The sequence below is a fragment of the Lygodium microphyllum genome, chromosome 12 (assembly GCF_053477565.2).
Source record: "Lygodium microphyllum isolate KBCC chromosome 12, Lygodium_microphyllum_v1.1.10, whole genome shotgun sequence".
NCBI classification, from domain to species: domain Eukaryota; kingdom Viridiplantae; phylum Streptophyta; class Polypodiopsida; order Schizaeales; family Lygodiaceae; genus Lygodium; species Lygodium microphyllum.
In genome coordinates this window covers 143,566,920-143,581,925 of record NC_141146.1, presented here as the reverse complement: position 1 = coordinate 143,581,925, position 15,006 = coordinate 143,566,920, and the positions used below count along the sequence as shown (strand labels likewise).

General features: G+C 42.8%; 1 protein-coding gene across 1 annotated transcript; it reads left to right on the top strand.

Moving 5' to 3' along the window:
• Positions 1–2,954: 2,954 nt before the first annotated feature.
• LOC148028379 (histone-lysine N-methyltransferase ATX4-like) lies at positions 2,955–6,733 on the top strand. Its single transcript, XM_087690201.1, has one exon. The coding sequence runs from the start codon at positions 3,524–3,526 to the stop codon at positions 6,146–6,148; it is 2,625 nt and encodes an 874-aa protein (XP_087546327.1). The 5' UTR covers positions 2,955–3,523; the 3' UTR covers positions 6,149–6,733.
• Positions 6,734–15,006: the final 8,273 nt, after the last annotated feature.

The following is a 15,006-nucleotide window of genomic DNA, read 5'->3' as shown; positions in this document are numbered from 1 at the left end:
CCTATTGGCAAGGAGGTGACAAAGCAGTGACATGTGTGAGTTGATAGAGAGAGTGTGATTGCTCTACCATCATGGACCACCCACACACATGTTAGTGAACTAACACGTGTGTACTTGCCTCCCCCCCTCTCTCTCACTTTGTGTGTTTCATGCTAGAGATGTCTTCTCATTACAACTTTGTTTGATGCTAGTCCTTCTCCCCCTCTTGCACCTCAGTGATACCCTCTCCCCCTCATCCTTGTCCTACTTGTCCTGGTCTTGCTTGTCCACCTCCCTTTGTGTGCACTATAGGCTACTCTTGAAGAGCTGGTGAATGGCCTCTCTCCCTCTATCTCTCTCCCCAGATGTCTACAATTTGTTTATGTTTATCTCATTTTGTCTCTCTCCCCCTAGATACCTACAATTTTTGGCAAGCATTTCTCCCCCTCTTGCACCTCAGTGACCCTGTGTCCGCCTTCTCCTCCTATTTCAATGCAGCCTGCACTAACATAGGGTATGAAGGTTGATGTTGCAAAGCCTATGGTTCAATCAACATAGCTTGCAACAGCATGATCTGACGGCATCATCAAACCATGGTTGGATTCGCCTAGTGTGCAATGGCATCATCTGATGGATTGATAGTGACACAGCCCATAAAGGCATGATTTGATGGCATTATCAAACCATGGTTCGATCAATACAGCCTACAATGGCATCATCAAACCACAGTTTGATCAATGTAGCCTACAATGACATCATCTAATTTATCAATCTTGACATTGAGCCATAGGCTTTGCAAATTAAGTAGATGGCATTATCTGACAACATGAGGCTCCTAAAATTGAGAAAAGATGTGCAAGGCATTGCATGTACTATTTATTGAAGGAGAGGCCATAGCAATGGCCGTGGCAGCCGCTTTGTCCCTCCTACCATTCCATCCTCTACTCAAGCATTTCGCCTTCCATGGAGCTTCCCTATGCCTCCTTGTTCTTGCCCTTAGCCCTATTGCCCTCCACTCGCACGTTGCTCGAAGCAAGCCCCGCACCCTCTACTAATGCAATTGAAGAAGATCGGAAATAATCTTCCATTTGTGTGTGCCCATTCATTGCTCCCTATTCGGTATCAATGCCAAACATAGATTGCACCTTCTGTTCTCCTATTCACCCTTGGGTCCCTTTGCCCTTGTTTTCCTCCCCCCCCCCCCCCCCCCCCCCCCATCATCGACGGCCTTCTTTACTACCATATTCAATAGTCATCTGCTCGCTACTTCTAGCCTCACTGTCCAGTACTCTTGCCCATATTAAGGCCTATCCCTTCATTTATTTGTATTAGGAGAAGACTAAGGTGAGAGAGAGAGAGAGAGAGAGAGAGAGAGAGAGAGGCTTAGCAAGGGAGTGGGGATAGCTGATCCCTCACCTACACACACAGAGAGATTGTTTTATTTACCTTATTTTAATTGTTGTTTGATTACTTTTCTATGAATCTAACTTACCATTTTTTTACATCGGAGATTTAGAACAAGACTCACCTAATGAAATGGTGAACAAAGTGGCTCGAGGTTTGTTCAAAAGATCGTGCCGCATGCAATCCAATATACCACCTAAATAGAATATACAATAATCAATCAAATGCTAGGAACTTTGACAACCCATAAGTGAAGCTTGAGCCTTGAGAGTGAGGCATGAACTTGGCAAGATGGTGAGACGAAGACCAAAATCTTGATTGGGAGAAGTGTTGCGATTTTGTACTAGCCATGAAGCGAGCTACCTATGCACGTGCTAAAGCTCATGTTACTCATAGTATGTGCACCCATCCTACCACCTCTGTCATCTTTAGGTCGATGGCTCTATGGTTGGCTAAGTCTCCACCATTTTCTCTTACATTTTTGGTTTGACATCATTATTTTTGGTCAAGTTTGACCACTTGCAAAGAGCATAATATATTATGATTTATAGACTTTTTCTATTAGTACACCCTCTACTCCCCACTTTTAAAGGGAGTTATATTTGTATGTGGAGTGTAATAAATATATATTTTTTAAATTTGAAGTGCCGTAAACATTTGTTCTCAATGTTGGAGACTATATTTGTATAGGATGGAAAAATGTAAAAGTATTTTTTGGACTATGATGGTTTGGTGTAGGTTAGGCGAGAGGTTTAGTGTTTCTTTGCATTCAAGAGTAGTATAGATTCTCCCCATGGCAAAGTCGAAATACTAAGCATAGAGAGATACCATAGGAAGAGGTCGTGTGGACTTTCCTTGTGCACAAAGTAAACCTTCCTTCTTTGTGTCATTGATTTTTTGCGCATGGGTAGTAAAGGCTTGACGTAGAACTTGAGAATCCACTTGATTATTTTTATGTGAGCCACATAGGAGTCAAGTTCCTTCATGGTCCACTTGGTCTCTATGATTCCAATGCATTCTTGCCTACAACAACATTAGAATCTACATCTCTTTTGCCTTGCATGCATGAAGAAGGACATGCCACAGAGATGTCAGTAAAGAGTATTGCCGATCTATTTGTTTGCGGACGGTCTAGACGTAGCAACTTTGTTCCCAAAGGGTCAGCATGTCAATGCTTGTTAAGTTGGCCAAGTTGCATGTGGTTGCCTTCCTATCCTGTGGCCAACATCTTGTGTGAAGGTGATCAAGGAACAAAAGGTAGTGAATGAAGGCGAGCAAGGAAGAAAAGGTGGTTAATAAAGTGTGTGTGAGCCCATGTTGAAACACCGGTGAATAGAGATGTAGAGACATTTCGTAAAGTGACTCGGAAGGTAAGATTTGAGCGTGGGATCGTCAAGCTGGTATGTGAGAAGCTCGCTGAAGTGCTGTCTCTAGGCTATTATGTCTTGATGCAATACGTTTTGTAATGCGTGTGCGCCCTGTACACACCGGGTAGTACGTACGATATGACTGGATATGGCAATGAAGTGGTGGTGTGTGTATGTATAATGCTCTTGGGGGCGCTAGGAGGAGAGGAGGAACAGGAACTGCCGAAAGCTTCCGGTGTATTGCAGGAATCGGATATGCGTCGCTGTTAGCCTACGTGCTGAGAGCCGGCGACGTGAGATTTTGGGGCTTCTATGCTTTTGCGTTTCTGCGCTTTTCGACTCGGGAAGCTACGCCAGATAGCGCGAGACGTCGCACGCGGCGGCACAGGCTCGCTGTCGTCACAGGCGCATGTGTGTGTACAGCCCAGGCCCTAACACACACACATCGATATATTTATAGCTCGTATAGTTGCTTGCATAGTGTCTGTGTCTGTGTGTGTGTATATATATATAAATCCAGCCTTAAATGCCCCCCTCCCGGCGAAGAAGAGCGCAATTCGTCGGCCAGTAATCCAATCGCCCGCCGTCGCCATACCCTCGCTCTTCTCTCTGTCTCGCCTCTTCTTCTCTCATCATCGTCATCATATCGATCAATCATCAGAACTCGCCATCGCCATCGCCTTCCATTCCCTTCCTCCCCTTTCCCTTTCATTCCTTCCCTTTCAAGCTATTGTTCCCATCGTTCCTCCCATCGCATCCAATCGCAGGGCATCATGGCCTCCGCCCTCCCCAGCCCTGCCCCCCTGCGCCGCAAGAAGAAGAAGGGCCTCAAGCGAGGCTCGCCTGTATTGGGCTCCCCTCAGTCCAACCTCAGCCGCAAGCGTTCGCGCACCCACAGAGAAAGCATCGACTCCAATCCCTTCTTTACTGAAGCTCTCTCCGGCCTGGATGACGCTAGGGTTTCTAAACAGGCGGACGACGCCTGTGGTGACGCGACCACGGAAGTGCAGGTCACAGAAGAAGAAAAAGAGGAGGAGGAAGAAGAAGAAGAAGAAGAAGAAGAAGGAACAGAGGATGCTGATGACAAAGGAGGAGTCACAGAAGAACGGATTAAACAGGACGACGAGGATGGGAGCGCATCACAGGACGCCCCTGGAGTCATTGCTGTATCTGCAGGCTGTGTTGATTTGCATGAGTTCTGCACGCCCTGTGCCAATGTAGCACCAATGAATGCTCCGCAGCTATGCCTGGGTCCGCCCGTCAGAAAATTTGAGGTCGGAGACCTCGTTTGGGCCAAGTCTATCAGGCGTAAGGGTTGCCCTTGGCCAGCCAGAGTAATGAACCCTGCCTCTTCTGCACCCAATGGTCTCTCAAAGCTGCCGCCTCCGGGTCGCATCTGTGTCAAGTTCCTGGGGCCCCCTGCTGGCAGAGGCAGAGACAGCGACTACTCCTGGGTGCATGTGGATGACGTTCTGCACTTCCATAGCAACCACGAGAAAGATGATAAGACCCGGGATCAGTCATCTGAGGGTACCCTGGGGAGAGACTTAGAGCTTGCCATGGCTGAAGCAGATGGTGAGGTCTTGTCCACGAGGAGGAGATCAGTTAAAGGCTCCACTCCTGCAAGCTTCATTGCCAGAGTGCCCGTTGATGAAGCAGTGTGGAATGCAAGGAAGTGTTTGAAATTTGCTGATGACAAGGGTACACAGAAACATGCAGACACCGACGAAGCTAAAGGCCCTAATCCCTTGTTGCCAGAGACTGTCCCTGTTGTCTGCGTTGGTGTGGAGGGTGCTTATTTCCCCAGGTCACATGAGGTTAGATGCATGTGCCGCAGCTGCAAAGGGCGCACAGTATTTTCGACCATCAGTAAGTGGGAGGCACACACAGGTTGTCGAAGCAAGAAATGGAAAACTAGTGTCAAGCTGCTCGAGGATTCCAGCACAACCCTTCTCTCTTGGCTTGAGGATATGGTCTCAAATGGTGCTGTAGGACTTGCATTTAATGGCCAGACACATGAACAGAGGATACGACTGCAGCTGCAATTGCCTTTCAAGCCAATAGTGGTGAAATGGACACCAGAGAGATGTGCAGTGTGCGGGTGGGTGGAGGACTATGATTACAACCAGATGCTAGTTTGTAACCGGTGTCAAATAGCAGTGCATGAGGAATGCTACGGTGTGAGAGCTAGTGAAACAGGTGGCTCCTTTATCTGCCGAAACTGTGAGACTCCTGGCGTTGAACAAGAGTGCTGCTTGTGTCCGGTGAAGGGAGGTGCTCTGAAGCCCACTGTGATGACAGAATTCTGGGTCCATATCTCATGTGCTTGGTTTGTGAAGGGAATGTTTTTCAAGGATGTGGCAAAGATGGAGCCTGCTTGCGGTCTTGCAGAAGTTAGCCCAGATCTATTCAAGAAGAGATGTGTGGTGTGTGATCAGGTTCATGGTGCTTGTATCTCTTGCGAGGAGTGCAGCACAGCATACCATGCAACATGTGCTCTCAGAGCTGGCTACAGAATGGAAATAAGTTCTGAGATGGATAAGGAGGGAAATCAGGTTATCAAAAAGGTGTCCTACTGTGCCCAACATAGGAAACCGAAAGAAGATGGGAGACTAGTACTTCCTGCTTTGGAACCAGAATTGAAGATGAACAATACCGACTTGCGGACTGTTGCAGGCACAACAAATACAGAAGAGGCATCAGCATCCTCTTCAACTTCCCCATTCAACAGGGGAGCAATGCTGCCACCCAGCGTAACCGGCAACAACACTGAGGCACCAGCAGTTTCTAGGTGCACAGTCTACAGCTCTGATCAGCACAAGAATTGCAGTCGCAGAGAAGCTGTTGCCCACATAACTACTGGGTTTTCTGGACATCCCTTGAAGGATGTTGCAATGTTAACCAAGCCACCTGAACAGGTGGAATTGCTGTCCATTGAAGAGCGGCTGATCTACTTGGAGAAGACCCAGAAGGCAAGGATCTGCTTTGGGAAGTCAGCCATTCACAAATGGGGACTTTTTGCCCGGCGGGATATACAGGAAGGAGAGATGGTGGTCGAATACAGAGGGGAGGTGGTAAGGAGGGCTGTTGCGGACCTGCGGGAGAGGAGGTATAGGCTGCAGGGTGAAGACTGCTACCTGTTCAAGGTGAGTGAGGACATGGTCATAGACGCAACACGCAAGGGCAACATGGCACGCCTCATCAATCACTCCTGCTCCCCCAACTGTTATGCCCGCATTTTCCCTGTGAAGAGGCCAGGAGGGTCATGCATCATGCTCATGACTCGCAAACTTGTCAAGGCAGGGGAGGAGCTGACTTATGATTACCAATTCGACCCTGAGAACAGCAACGTGCCTTGTTTGTGTGGCGCTCCAGATTGCCGGAAATTCATATGCTGATGAGACGCAGCGGCAGCTGAATCATGTAAATATGCAAAAGAGGAAGGCAGAAAAGTGCCTTCAGTAGGAAAAGACAAGGGGGTGTGCAATACTGCTTGCTGCACACCCTTGCATTTCAGGAAAATGCATACACAGATGCAAGCACAGCAGTCATGCAGCCTGCAGGGTGCTGTTTTGGAAGAGGCACCATCTTGGCGAGCCAAATTCATTTGGGCAGACATGAAATTTTTTATACATTTATCTTCTTTATGTATGTATATGTGTGTACCTAGAATGAAGCAACCTCACAAGAGTGTCAAATGTCTTGGAAGGAGCTTGCTTGCGTCAAAGAAGGAAATCTAGTTTAAGCGTTGGTAGTTTGCAGGTTGATATGAATGGCAACCTCCAGAGTCGATCCTGCCTTCTTGTCTTGTGAGCAAAAATTTATTGAGCAGGGGAAATACTGTTTCTTTGATTCCCATGAATGGTCCTTTTTCTTGGGCCCTTTCGTGGATCGACTGTTTTTTGAATCTTTGAAATTTGAAACTCGCCGCGTGTCGCCTGCTGGTGGGGTCTAAGATTCCAACTGTGGGGCCCGCAAACAGAATCTACTTCCGCAGTAAAGGTTCAAGGAAGTACTGCCTTGCCTTTGTTTGTTGTACACGAACAGACTTTATTTGCCCCTTTCCAGGTGGGACCCAGGACGCCGGTTAGACAAAGGTCAACAAGTCTGATGGCTGAAAGGTCACTACCTTCGTTCGTTTGTGGGTCGAAAGAGCAAAACGGAATTGAAAATGCGTTTGTCCGGACGACCAAAATGAAATTGACCATGTATTTATTGCCCATTGCGAGTTTCCATTGCCGCACGTTATCGTTAGGAGCGCATTGTCGCACGAGCGTGAGCGTGAGCGTGGCCCCGGTGGTTTGGCCATCATGTTTGGGTTCTCTTTGGGTGCTCCCATATATCCAAAGCTCAAATGGCATTTGAAATTGGGTTGCCCATAGAGTAGTTCAATGTTGAGCTTAGGGCTTGAGTATTGCTCCACCTTGGCATTGTTCACTTCACTTGTCTGTAGGTGATTGCGTGCGTGTCTTAGAGAAATAGGGCTAGTGTTGTGGCCCCTTTAACTTTTAGCCATACATTGGATGCCCTCTATCGACATCAATAGGTTTTTTGCAATCTAAGGCAAGCTTCAAATCCATTTGAACAGCTTCCATGGATAGCCCCTTTACCCTAGCACACGACCACACAAAGTTCTTGCTAGATTTCCTTGAAAGTTTAGCAAGTGTAATCGATCAATCTTTTGTTGCATCTTCTTTAGGGTAGACATGCTAGTAATAGGGGCATGCCGCCCTAAAAGATCACTTGTATGCTCCAATAGATATTTCTTGTTGCAAATGTTATTCCTTAAGGTTTGGAGCTATCAGCCAATTGTTGAGCACAATGCTTGTCTTTGATGGTGGTAAGTCCAAGTGATTGTTTGCTCTCCAATGATTGATCTTCTCTTGGCACACATGGATTGACTAAATCGATCCTTATTTAGTAAAATTAATTATGTAAATGCTTTGCCACAAGTAGGTGACAAAATTTTGTCATTTTGATGCCCCAAATAATCTGAGCTTATCTTTGATTGGCGGATTGAAGCAATTGTTTTCTCCCCCATGACTCATTTCCTTTTGACACGCATGGATTGATCGAATCACTAGTTAATGAGTAAAATTTGTTACATAAACATTTTGCCAGGAGGAGGGGGAGAAAATTGTCACTTTGATGCCTCAAATTATCTAGGATACATAGGTTGCTGCAACCAAATACATCAATTGATTTTCTTCTGGCACATCTACCCCAGCCCTCACAATAAAGTTGTAGCTACTTACTAGAGTTGAAGAAAGTCTAGCAAGTACGATATCGCCCTTTATTGATCTAAACAAAATGAGATAAAGGGTCTAAATGATATGAGCAAAGGGTGCTCATCTGTGGCCTTATGGATTGACGAGGGTGTTATGCATTCATTCATATGGCATGAGCACATTTGTGGCCTTATAAGCTAGTGTGTTAAGCATTCAGTTGTGTGCCATACGAATGCAATCAATCTTTCTATACAATATGCACTTTGAGTTGTCTGTTTGTGTGCAAAGAGTCAAACAAACATTGTTGATTACACTTTGGAGGTGCTTTTAGAGGAAGAAAAATTCGTGCCAAATGATATTTGTATTGCATGCATGCATCTATTACATGCTTTATCTGCATGCACCTATGCTTGCGTATGCCTATGAACTAAAAATTTTGAGCATGTGCATCTGTGTGTTGTTCTATATGTATTGATGTGTAGCACCACAAATTTGTGTATGCAAAGTTATACAAGGGGTAGTCTTGTGGAAGAGTGTGTAACCATTACTTTGTGTATTGAAATTATTGGAGATAAATGTGTTTTCATCTTCCATGCATACATGTATCGGCAACTTCAATCTTGCTTTTTTTTTTCTTGCTTTCGATACCCATACCCCTCAATCAGTTACATTGATTCTTTCAACCGGTTTGAATGTTGTGGTTCAAAGGAGGGTATCATTTTATTGCTTGATCAAGGCCATGCTATAAAGTAGGAAGCAATTGCATGTGACTAAGTGTTTGCATTTATGGGCCATGATATTTTGGAAGCATCGAGTAGTATTTGATAGATCCTAATACATTGGATTTATTTAACACAAGGGGTTACACAATGCTTGAATAGGCTATCATCACTATAAGGAATGTTGCATTTGCATTGAATTCTCAATAACATGCCTATACTCTTATCAAAGGTTTAACCATCACTTTCACGTGAGGTTTATTTGATTTACAAAGTTTTATGTCAAGATTTTGTTAGCCATCTTCCTAGTTGAAGACAAAGTGGAATGGGTACTCTCTACATGCATAATCTTCTAATGCTTCTACCACAGCATAGGTGTCAGCTTGGTTCTAGATTTAAGATCAAAACCTTAATTCTACAATGAAGTCTAATAGATGTTTGATCATTGACTTCAAAAATCAACCTTATATTGAATCTAGGAAGCTTGAGTCATGTATTGAATCCTCAATATTGAGTTATGGACTCAACCTTGTTAGGACATTGAGATTGCAAAAGCTCTAGACCCAATTTTTAATAGCAACATATTTCTAGTGACTCTATTCCAAATGCAATTGTATTAAGCTTGCTAGCATTGTTAGGGCATTGAGGTTCTAATGTTGAGTCTAAGACTTGGCCATTGACTCAATTTTATGATAATAATACTTTTAGAGATAGACTCAAACTTTAAATAATGAGTCTAGGATTGAAACATACCCACCTAAGGAAACCCAAGGAGTAACGTTGGGTAGTTTGCCCAACTAGTTGTCTTAACTATCCCCACTTGGATCCCATGGAATGCACGAGCTTAGACCATTAGGTAGCTTCTGTGTCTACCTTGTAGGGAAGTGTCCAGCTTGATCCATGAGGATCGACATGAGATTTTTAATGACTCATTTATGGTTGCTAATAACATTCTAACATTGAGTTAAGAAAGTCACTAGGGTGATCCATCAAACCACAAGTAAGCAAGCACCACACTTTGCTCAATAAGAGTGAGAAACAAGGAGCATGGAATGTCAATCCCTCACACCAACACCCTAAAACGATGATATATTGGATTCTAAGACTTAGACCCTAGGAAGTCATCATTCATCTGTAAACTTGAATCGTTGAGAAGCCACTTGACTAATTGAGTCCACTTAGCTATAAGACAACTCCCATTGAGAAAGTCGCCCTCTTACTTCCATGCACACCTAAAAAATCCTTAGGTTTCTAATCAGGGTCCTAATACATTTAGTTTGGACATTCAAGATTAGCTTCTTTAATTAAACCTTTAGCACAAGTTCATTCCACATGTTTAGAGCATAGGTTCATTCCACGCCTTTAGAGTACATACATGAGAATAAGTGAAAACAATTCTTTCAAATAATCTATAGTTCAAACAAAGTCAATTCAATGGCCATTTCCAATCATAAAGCTATCTTTGGAGCAAAACCAACACAGTCCTGTACACCGAGCCAGAAACCACTCTGGATAGACCCTTTGCTGATATAGACTGCTCCTGAATTAGTATATAGTGAGAACCACCCTAGATAGACTATCTAATAACAAGCAAACTGCTCTAGACTTGGACTATCAATACCTAGCCAAAAACTCTCCTTATCTAGAATTGGGTTTCTCAACACCTATAGATGTCATGCCATTCAAGTTTCTATCTCCATCCTAGGTTTAGCATGAGAGTGTTCAGAGCCATCATGACCCTCAAGCTTCTGTAGGAGCAAACCTTGCTCATGTTAGCAGATTAGTCAGTTCATGGGGGCTAAGTCTGTGCATGTGGTACAACAGGGTGGGCACCATAGATATTTTAGGCATTTTATTTGCCAGCATTTATTGTGATTTGGCATTATTTATAGCCAGTCAGCTAGCATTTAATGCTAGCTGACTAGTCATATTTTATGGCATTTATTTGGCACATATATTCTCAAGCTCCCTCCTCCACATTCATTCATCACCTGACAGTTCTTGGGGAGAGGGAGCATGTGCCAGTGCCCCCCAGTCTCGGTGACTCACATTGCTTCTGTAATATCTCATGCCTTGGTAAATGGATTCCATTTCTCGAGCATCTCTTTTCTTTTGAGTTCTCTTGCAATGTTTCTCTTTTGTCTTTTCTCTCTATCTCTCTTGTGTTTAGTAGTCTATTACAACAGTTTCCCGCCCTTCCATCGCTGCATCCACTTCTGACATGGTATCAAATTTTAGGTTTTGACATATTTTCAGATTTTGGATCAAGGCTTTTGTTGCTATTCTCTACTATTTCACGTCTGATTTTTTTATTTTTTGCTGCTAATCTGACGACCTGATTTTGACTGCTGCGAATTGAATTATAGCTGGGCAACCATATCCTAGTACTTTTTGGCTTGTTTTCAACATTTTTCTTTAGTGTTTATAATCTATCATTTTCGTTTTTGTTGGTTTGAAACTGATTTCAGGGATGGGGATCTGATTTTGACCCTTCTTAATCAACATTTTGGTGGCTGCATGTTGAGGTGACCTGCCAGTCGACTGCATTTAATGTAGTTTCAGCCTACGATTTTGTCATCAGCATCTACGTTTCATTCTTCCATGTCTGTGCAGGGTTGTGCGATAGTATTTTGAGATTGTTTTTGCAGGTTTTGGTTGTATGTGTTCTACCTCCTTCTGATGCTCAACATTCCGATTTTATCTACTCATCAACAACTGCTATGTTGGAGCAATGTTGTGTTCAGATTTAGGTCGGAATGAGGATGTCATCTCTTGGTACTCTTGTTGTTCCAGTTTTCGAGAGGGGTGACATTCGGCCCAAGAAGAAGCCCCCTCAGTGTTATTATTGTGGCAAGAAGGGACATCTCCAGAAGGACTGCAAGACATTAGCAGCTATTCGGGAGAGGTGAAGGAGCGACCGCCTTCAACAGGTGATGCCTCTCTCCGCAGGTCTTCCACATCTACAAGTTCAGGTACGAACTCTAGTTATGTAGCTATGGTGATGGCTGGAGGGGCTTCCCTTTCAACTTGCTAGTGCAAGTGGTGTGGACTCCCCTCATGATTTCCTTGTGCTAGAGAGGGAGTGTGAGAGGGTGGTGTGATGGGGCAGTCAGACCTCATCTATACTTCTATACAAGTACACAGGATCCAGAGAGGGTTTCCCTAAAGCATCAACACCAAAGTCTGGCATGTACAAATCCTGGAGCTGGGATTGACATCCAGGTTCACGATAAGTTATTCTTTTCTTAACAGAGAGAGGGTGGCTTTCATCTAGAGCTCACATGAGGGGACACTTTGGTGGTTTGGCCAAAGGAGGGGAATTCATGGTCATTTATGCACTACGGCATTGGTGATAAGATGGTCACATGTGCTACATCAGAGGCATCGTTGACGGACATGAGAGCTGCTATGATTCTTCTCTATTTTTAGGAGCTAGTACAATCAACATCGACATAAGGTTATCTCCAAGGCACCTTGGTGGTGGCTTGCGCACCCACTACTTGGGTATCCATGGTTTTACTCTGATGGACATTGTTGTATGTACTATGATGAGACACTATCATTGTATATTGTATTGTATCAGATCACCCATGATCTGAGAGAGGGTGTTAGCAGATTAGTCAGTTCATGGCTGAGAAGTCTGTGCATGTGGTACAACAAGCTGGGCAGCACTAGAGATATTTTAGGCATTTTATTTGCCAACATTTATTATGATTTAGCATTATTTACACCTAGTCGGCCAACATTTAATGTTGGTTGACTAGTCATATTTTATGGCATTTATTTGGCCTATATATTCTCAGGCTCCCTCCTCCACATTCATTCATCATCTGACAGTTCTTGGGGAGAGGGACCAAGTGCCGATGTCCCCCACAGCCGGTGACACATTGCTTTTGTACTGTCTCATGTCTTGGTATATGGATTCCATTTCCCGAGCATCTCTTTTCTTCTGAGTTCTCTTGCAGTGTTTCTCTTTTCTCTCTCTCTTGTGTTCAGCAGTCTATTACAGCAATTTCCCATGCTTCCATCGTTGCATCCACTTCGAACCTTTTCACCACTTAATCTTCAGCTAGTGTATGAAGCAATGCCCTTTGGATTTCCTTGTCTTTATCTTGGCAATTCCATGATGAAACCACGGAGATGGTCCACATTCATGCAACATTTCCTTGTCTGAACCAATCATAGATCTCAGAATGAGTGCATTCTGCATTGAGACCATAGAGGTGATCCTCACGTATACAACATTCTCTTCACTAGCCTCAAAATGAGCATAAATTATTCCCTGAGTTTTTATTATCACAGCATTCAACCACAAGCAAGGTAACATTTATTGAAAAGTGTTACTTGTAAACACTTCTTTTTTAATATTAATTTCCTTGATTACATCTAATGCATCAAAGCAAGAAAGTATACAAATTTGACCAAAGTAAACCATCTTAACTTAAACAAAATAACTAATTATAAAAGAAGAACTCAAACTCGATAATCAGAGTCTACATCCTTGATGATATATTTTAAATTTGTCATAGGAATATTGTCCTCAAATTCTCTAGAAGTGCTTGCGTTGATGACTTTCTTTTCTTCATGATGACTCTTGGGGGCCATCATCTCGAGCTTAATTTGATAAAGCTTCCATGAGGCTATCGAAAAAAGGCTTGGCAGAGCTTCCACACAATTGTGGAGAAGAGAGAAAACTCTTGATGGATTTCGACACAGCTTCTACATCATTGTTGAGAAGAGAGAGAAAGCTAATCAGATTTAGCAAAGCTTCCATGCTCATGTGGAGAAGATGAGAGAAGCTCGACGGATTTTGGTAGAGCTTATGCACATGTGTGGAGAAAAGAAGAGAAGTTTGGCAAATTCTAAAGCAGAGTTCCCTAGTAATTGTAGAAGAGGGAAAAAGGCTGAGAGAGAGAGAGAGAGATTCTCTCTAGCCTCACTTGTGTCCACAAAGTGGTGTCTCCTCCAAGAGATTTGTATATCTCTCAAGCTAACCATAGGCTGTTCATATAGACAGAGAGGGGGACTTGCCTTAAGCTTGAAGCAATCTATTTTGAGTATTTTTTGAGTGGTTTAGCTCAAATTAGTGACCATACATATTTTATGAATTTAAGAGTCTGAAAATAGAAAAATATTTCTTTTTCACACATGCACAATCACACGTAAAAGTTCCTACATGTTGGATAAAACTTAACACAACCATAACTTTTGATCTAAAACTTAGAATTCAGATATGTTTGAACGCTTGCAATTGTAATGACAAGTTCTATGTTTTTATCATTTTAGTTTGCATTTTTGAGATATTTTTAAAAGGGAAAAAAAATCTCTAAGATTTTCCATCGGTAATCCGTACCAATATCTCAAAAAAATCAATAGAACCAAGTTCTTTAATGCCCCTAAATATGTTTACTCTTGAAGCTCACTCATGTACATCAAAATACACAATGTACTTGGTTATTTTATCACTAGATTTTGTATAAGACCTAAGGTACCAAAGTGGGTACATTATATTCTCTCACGCTTAGAGGAATCAAGATGTGCTCATCTCGAGAGAAATTTGACGTCTACCAAAGGTTTTGCTTGGGTAAGTGCACCCTGTAAGTCACTTGGCCGCATGGATGACAATTGTGTGCTCAAAGGATGATTGGCACATTTTTTAGCCTTAACTCAAAAATCAATCTAATCCTTGAAAGCAAGTTCAAAAATCAATGTCCTTATTCATTAACAACCTTTTATAGAGCTTAGGTAAGCAGCAATAACTAAGCTAAGTCAATGAAGCACTAGGTTGAATTATATCTCCCTTGGGAGGTGTTCTAGATACATCAACGGTCTTGATTGGATAATCCAATTCATTAGAAAAAAATTAAAGTTTGGGATATAGAATTTATGAGGTCAAATCCAATTACTTTTGAACTTAACCAATTCTTCTTACTTTTGAGTGATGCTAATGGATCAAGAATAGGTGTTGTTCTCATGCAAATGATCATCCCATTGCTTATGAAAGTAGAAAACTTAAACTATCCAAACAAAATTATAGCACCTATGATAAAGAACTTCTAGTCACAGTTCATGTACTAGACATTTGGAAAATTATCTGCGTTTAAAATTTCTTATAAAAATTGGATCAATATGATATTAAGCATTTACTTTTACAATGTCTCATCTTGATAGACATATGAAATGGGCTTCATTTATTCAGACAGTTCATCCCATGATATGATACCAACCTCGACATGTCAATGTAGTTGCACATGCACTCAATCATGGAGCTAATAATAATGTTTTGTTGCACCATGCACTTCGTTACAA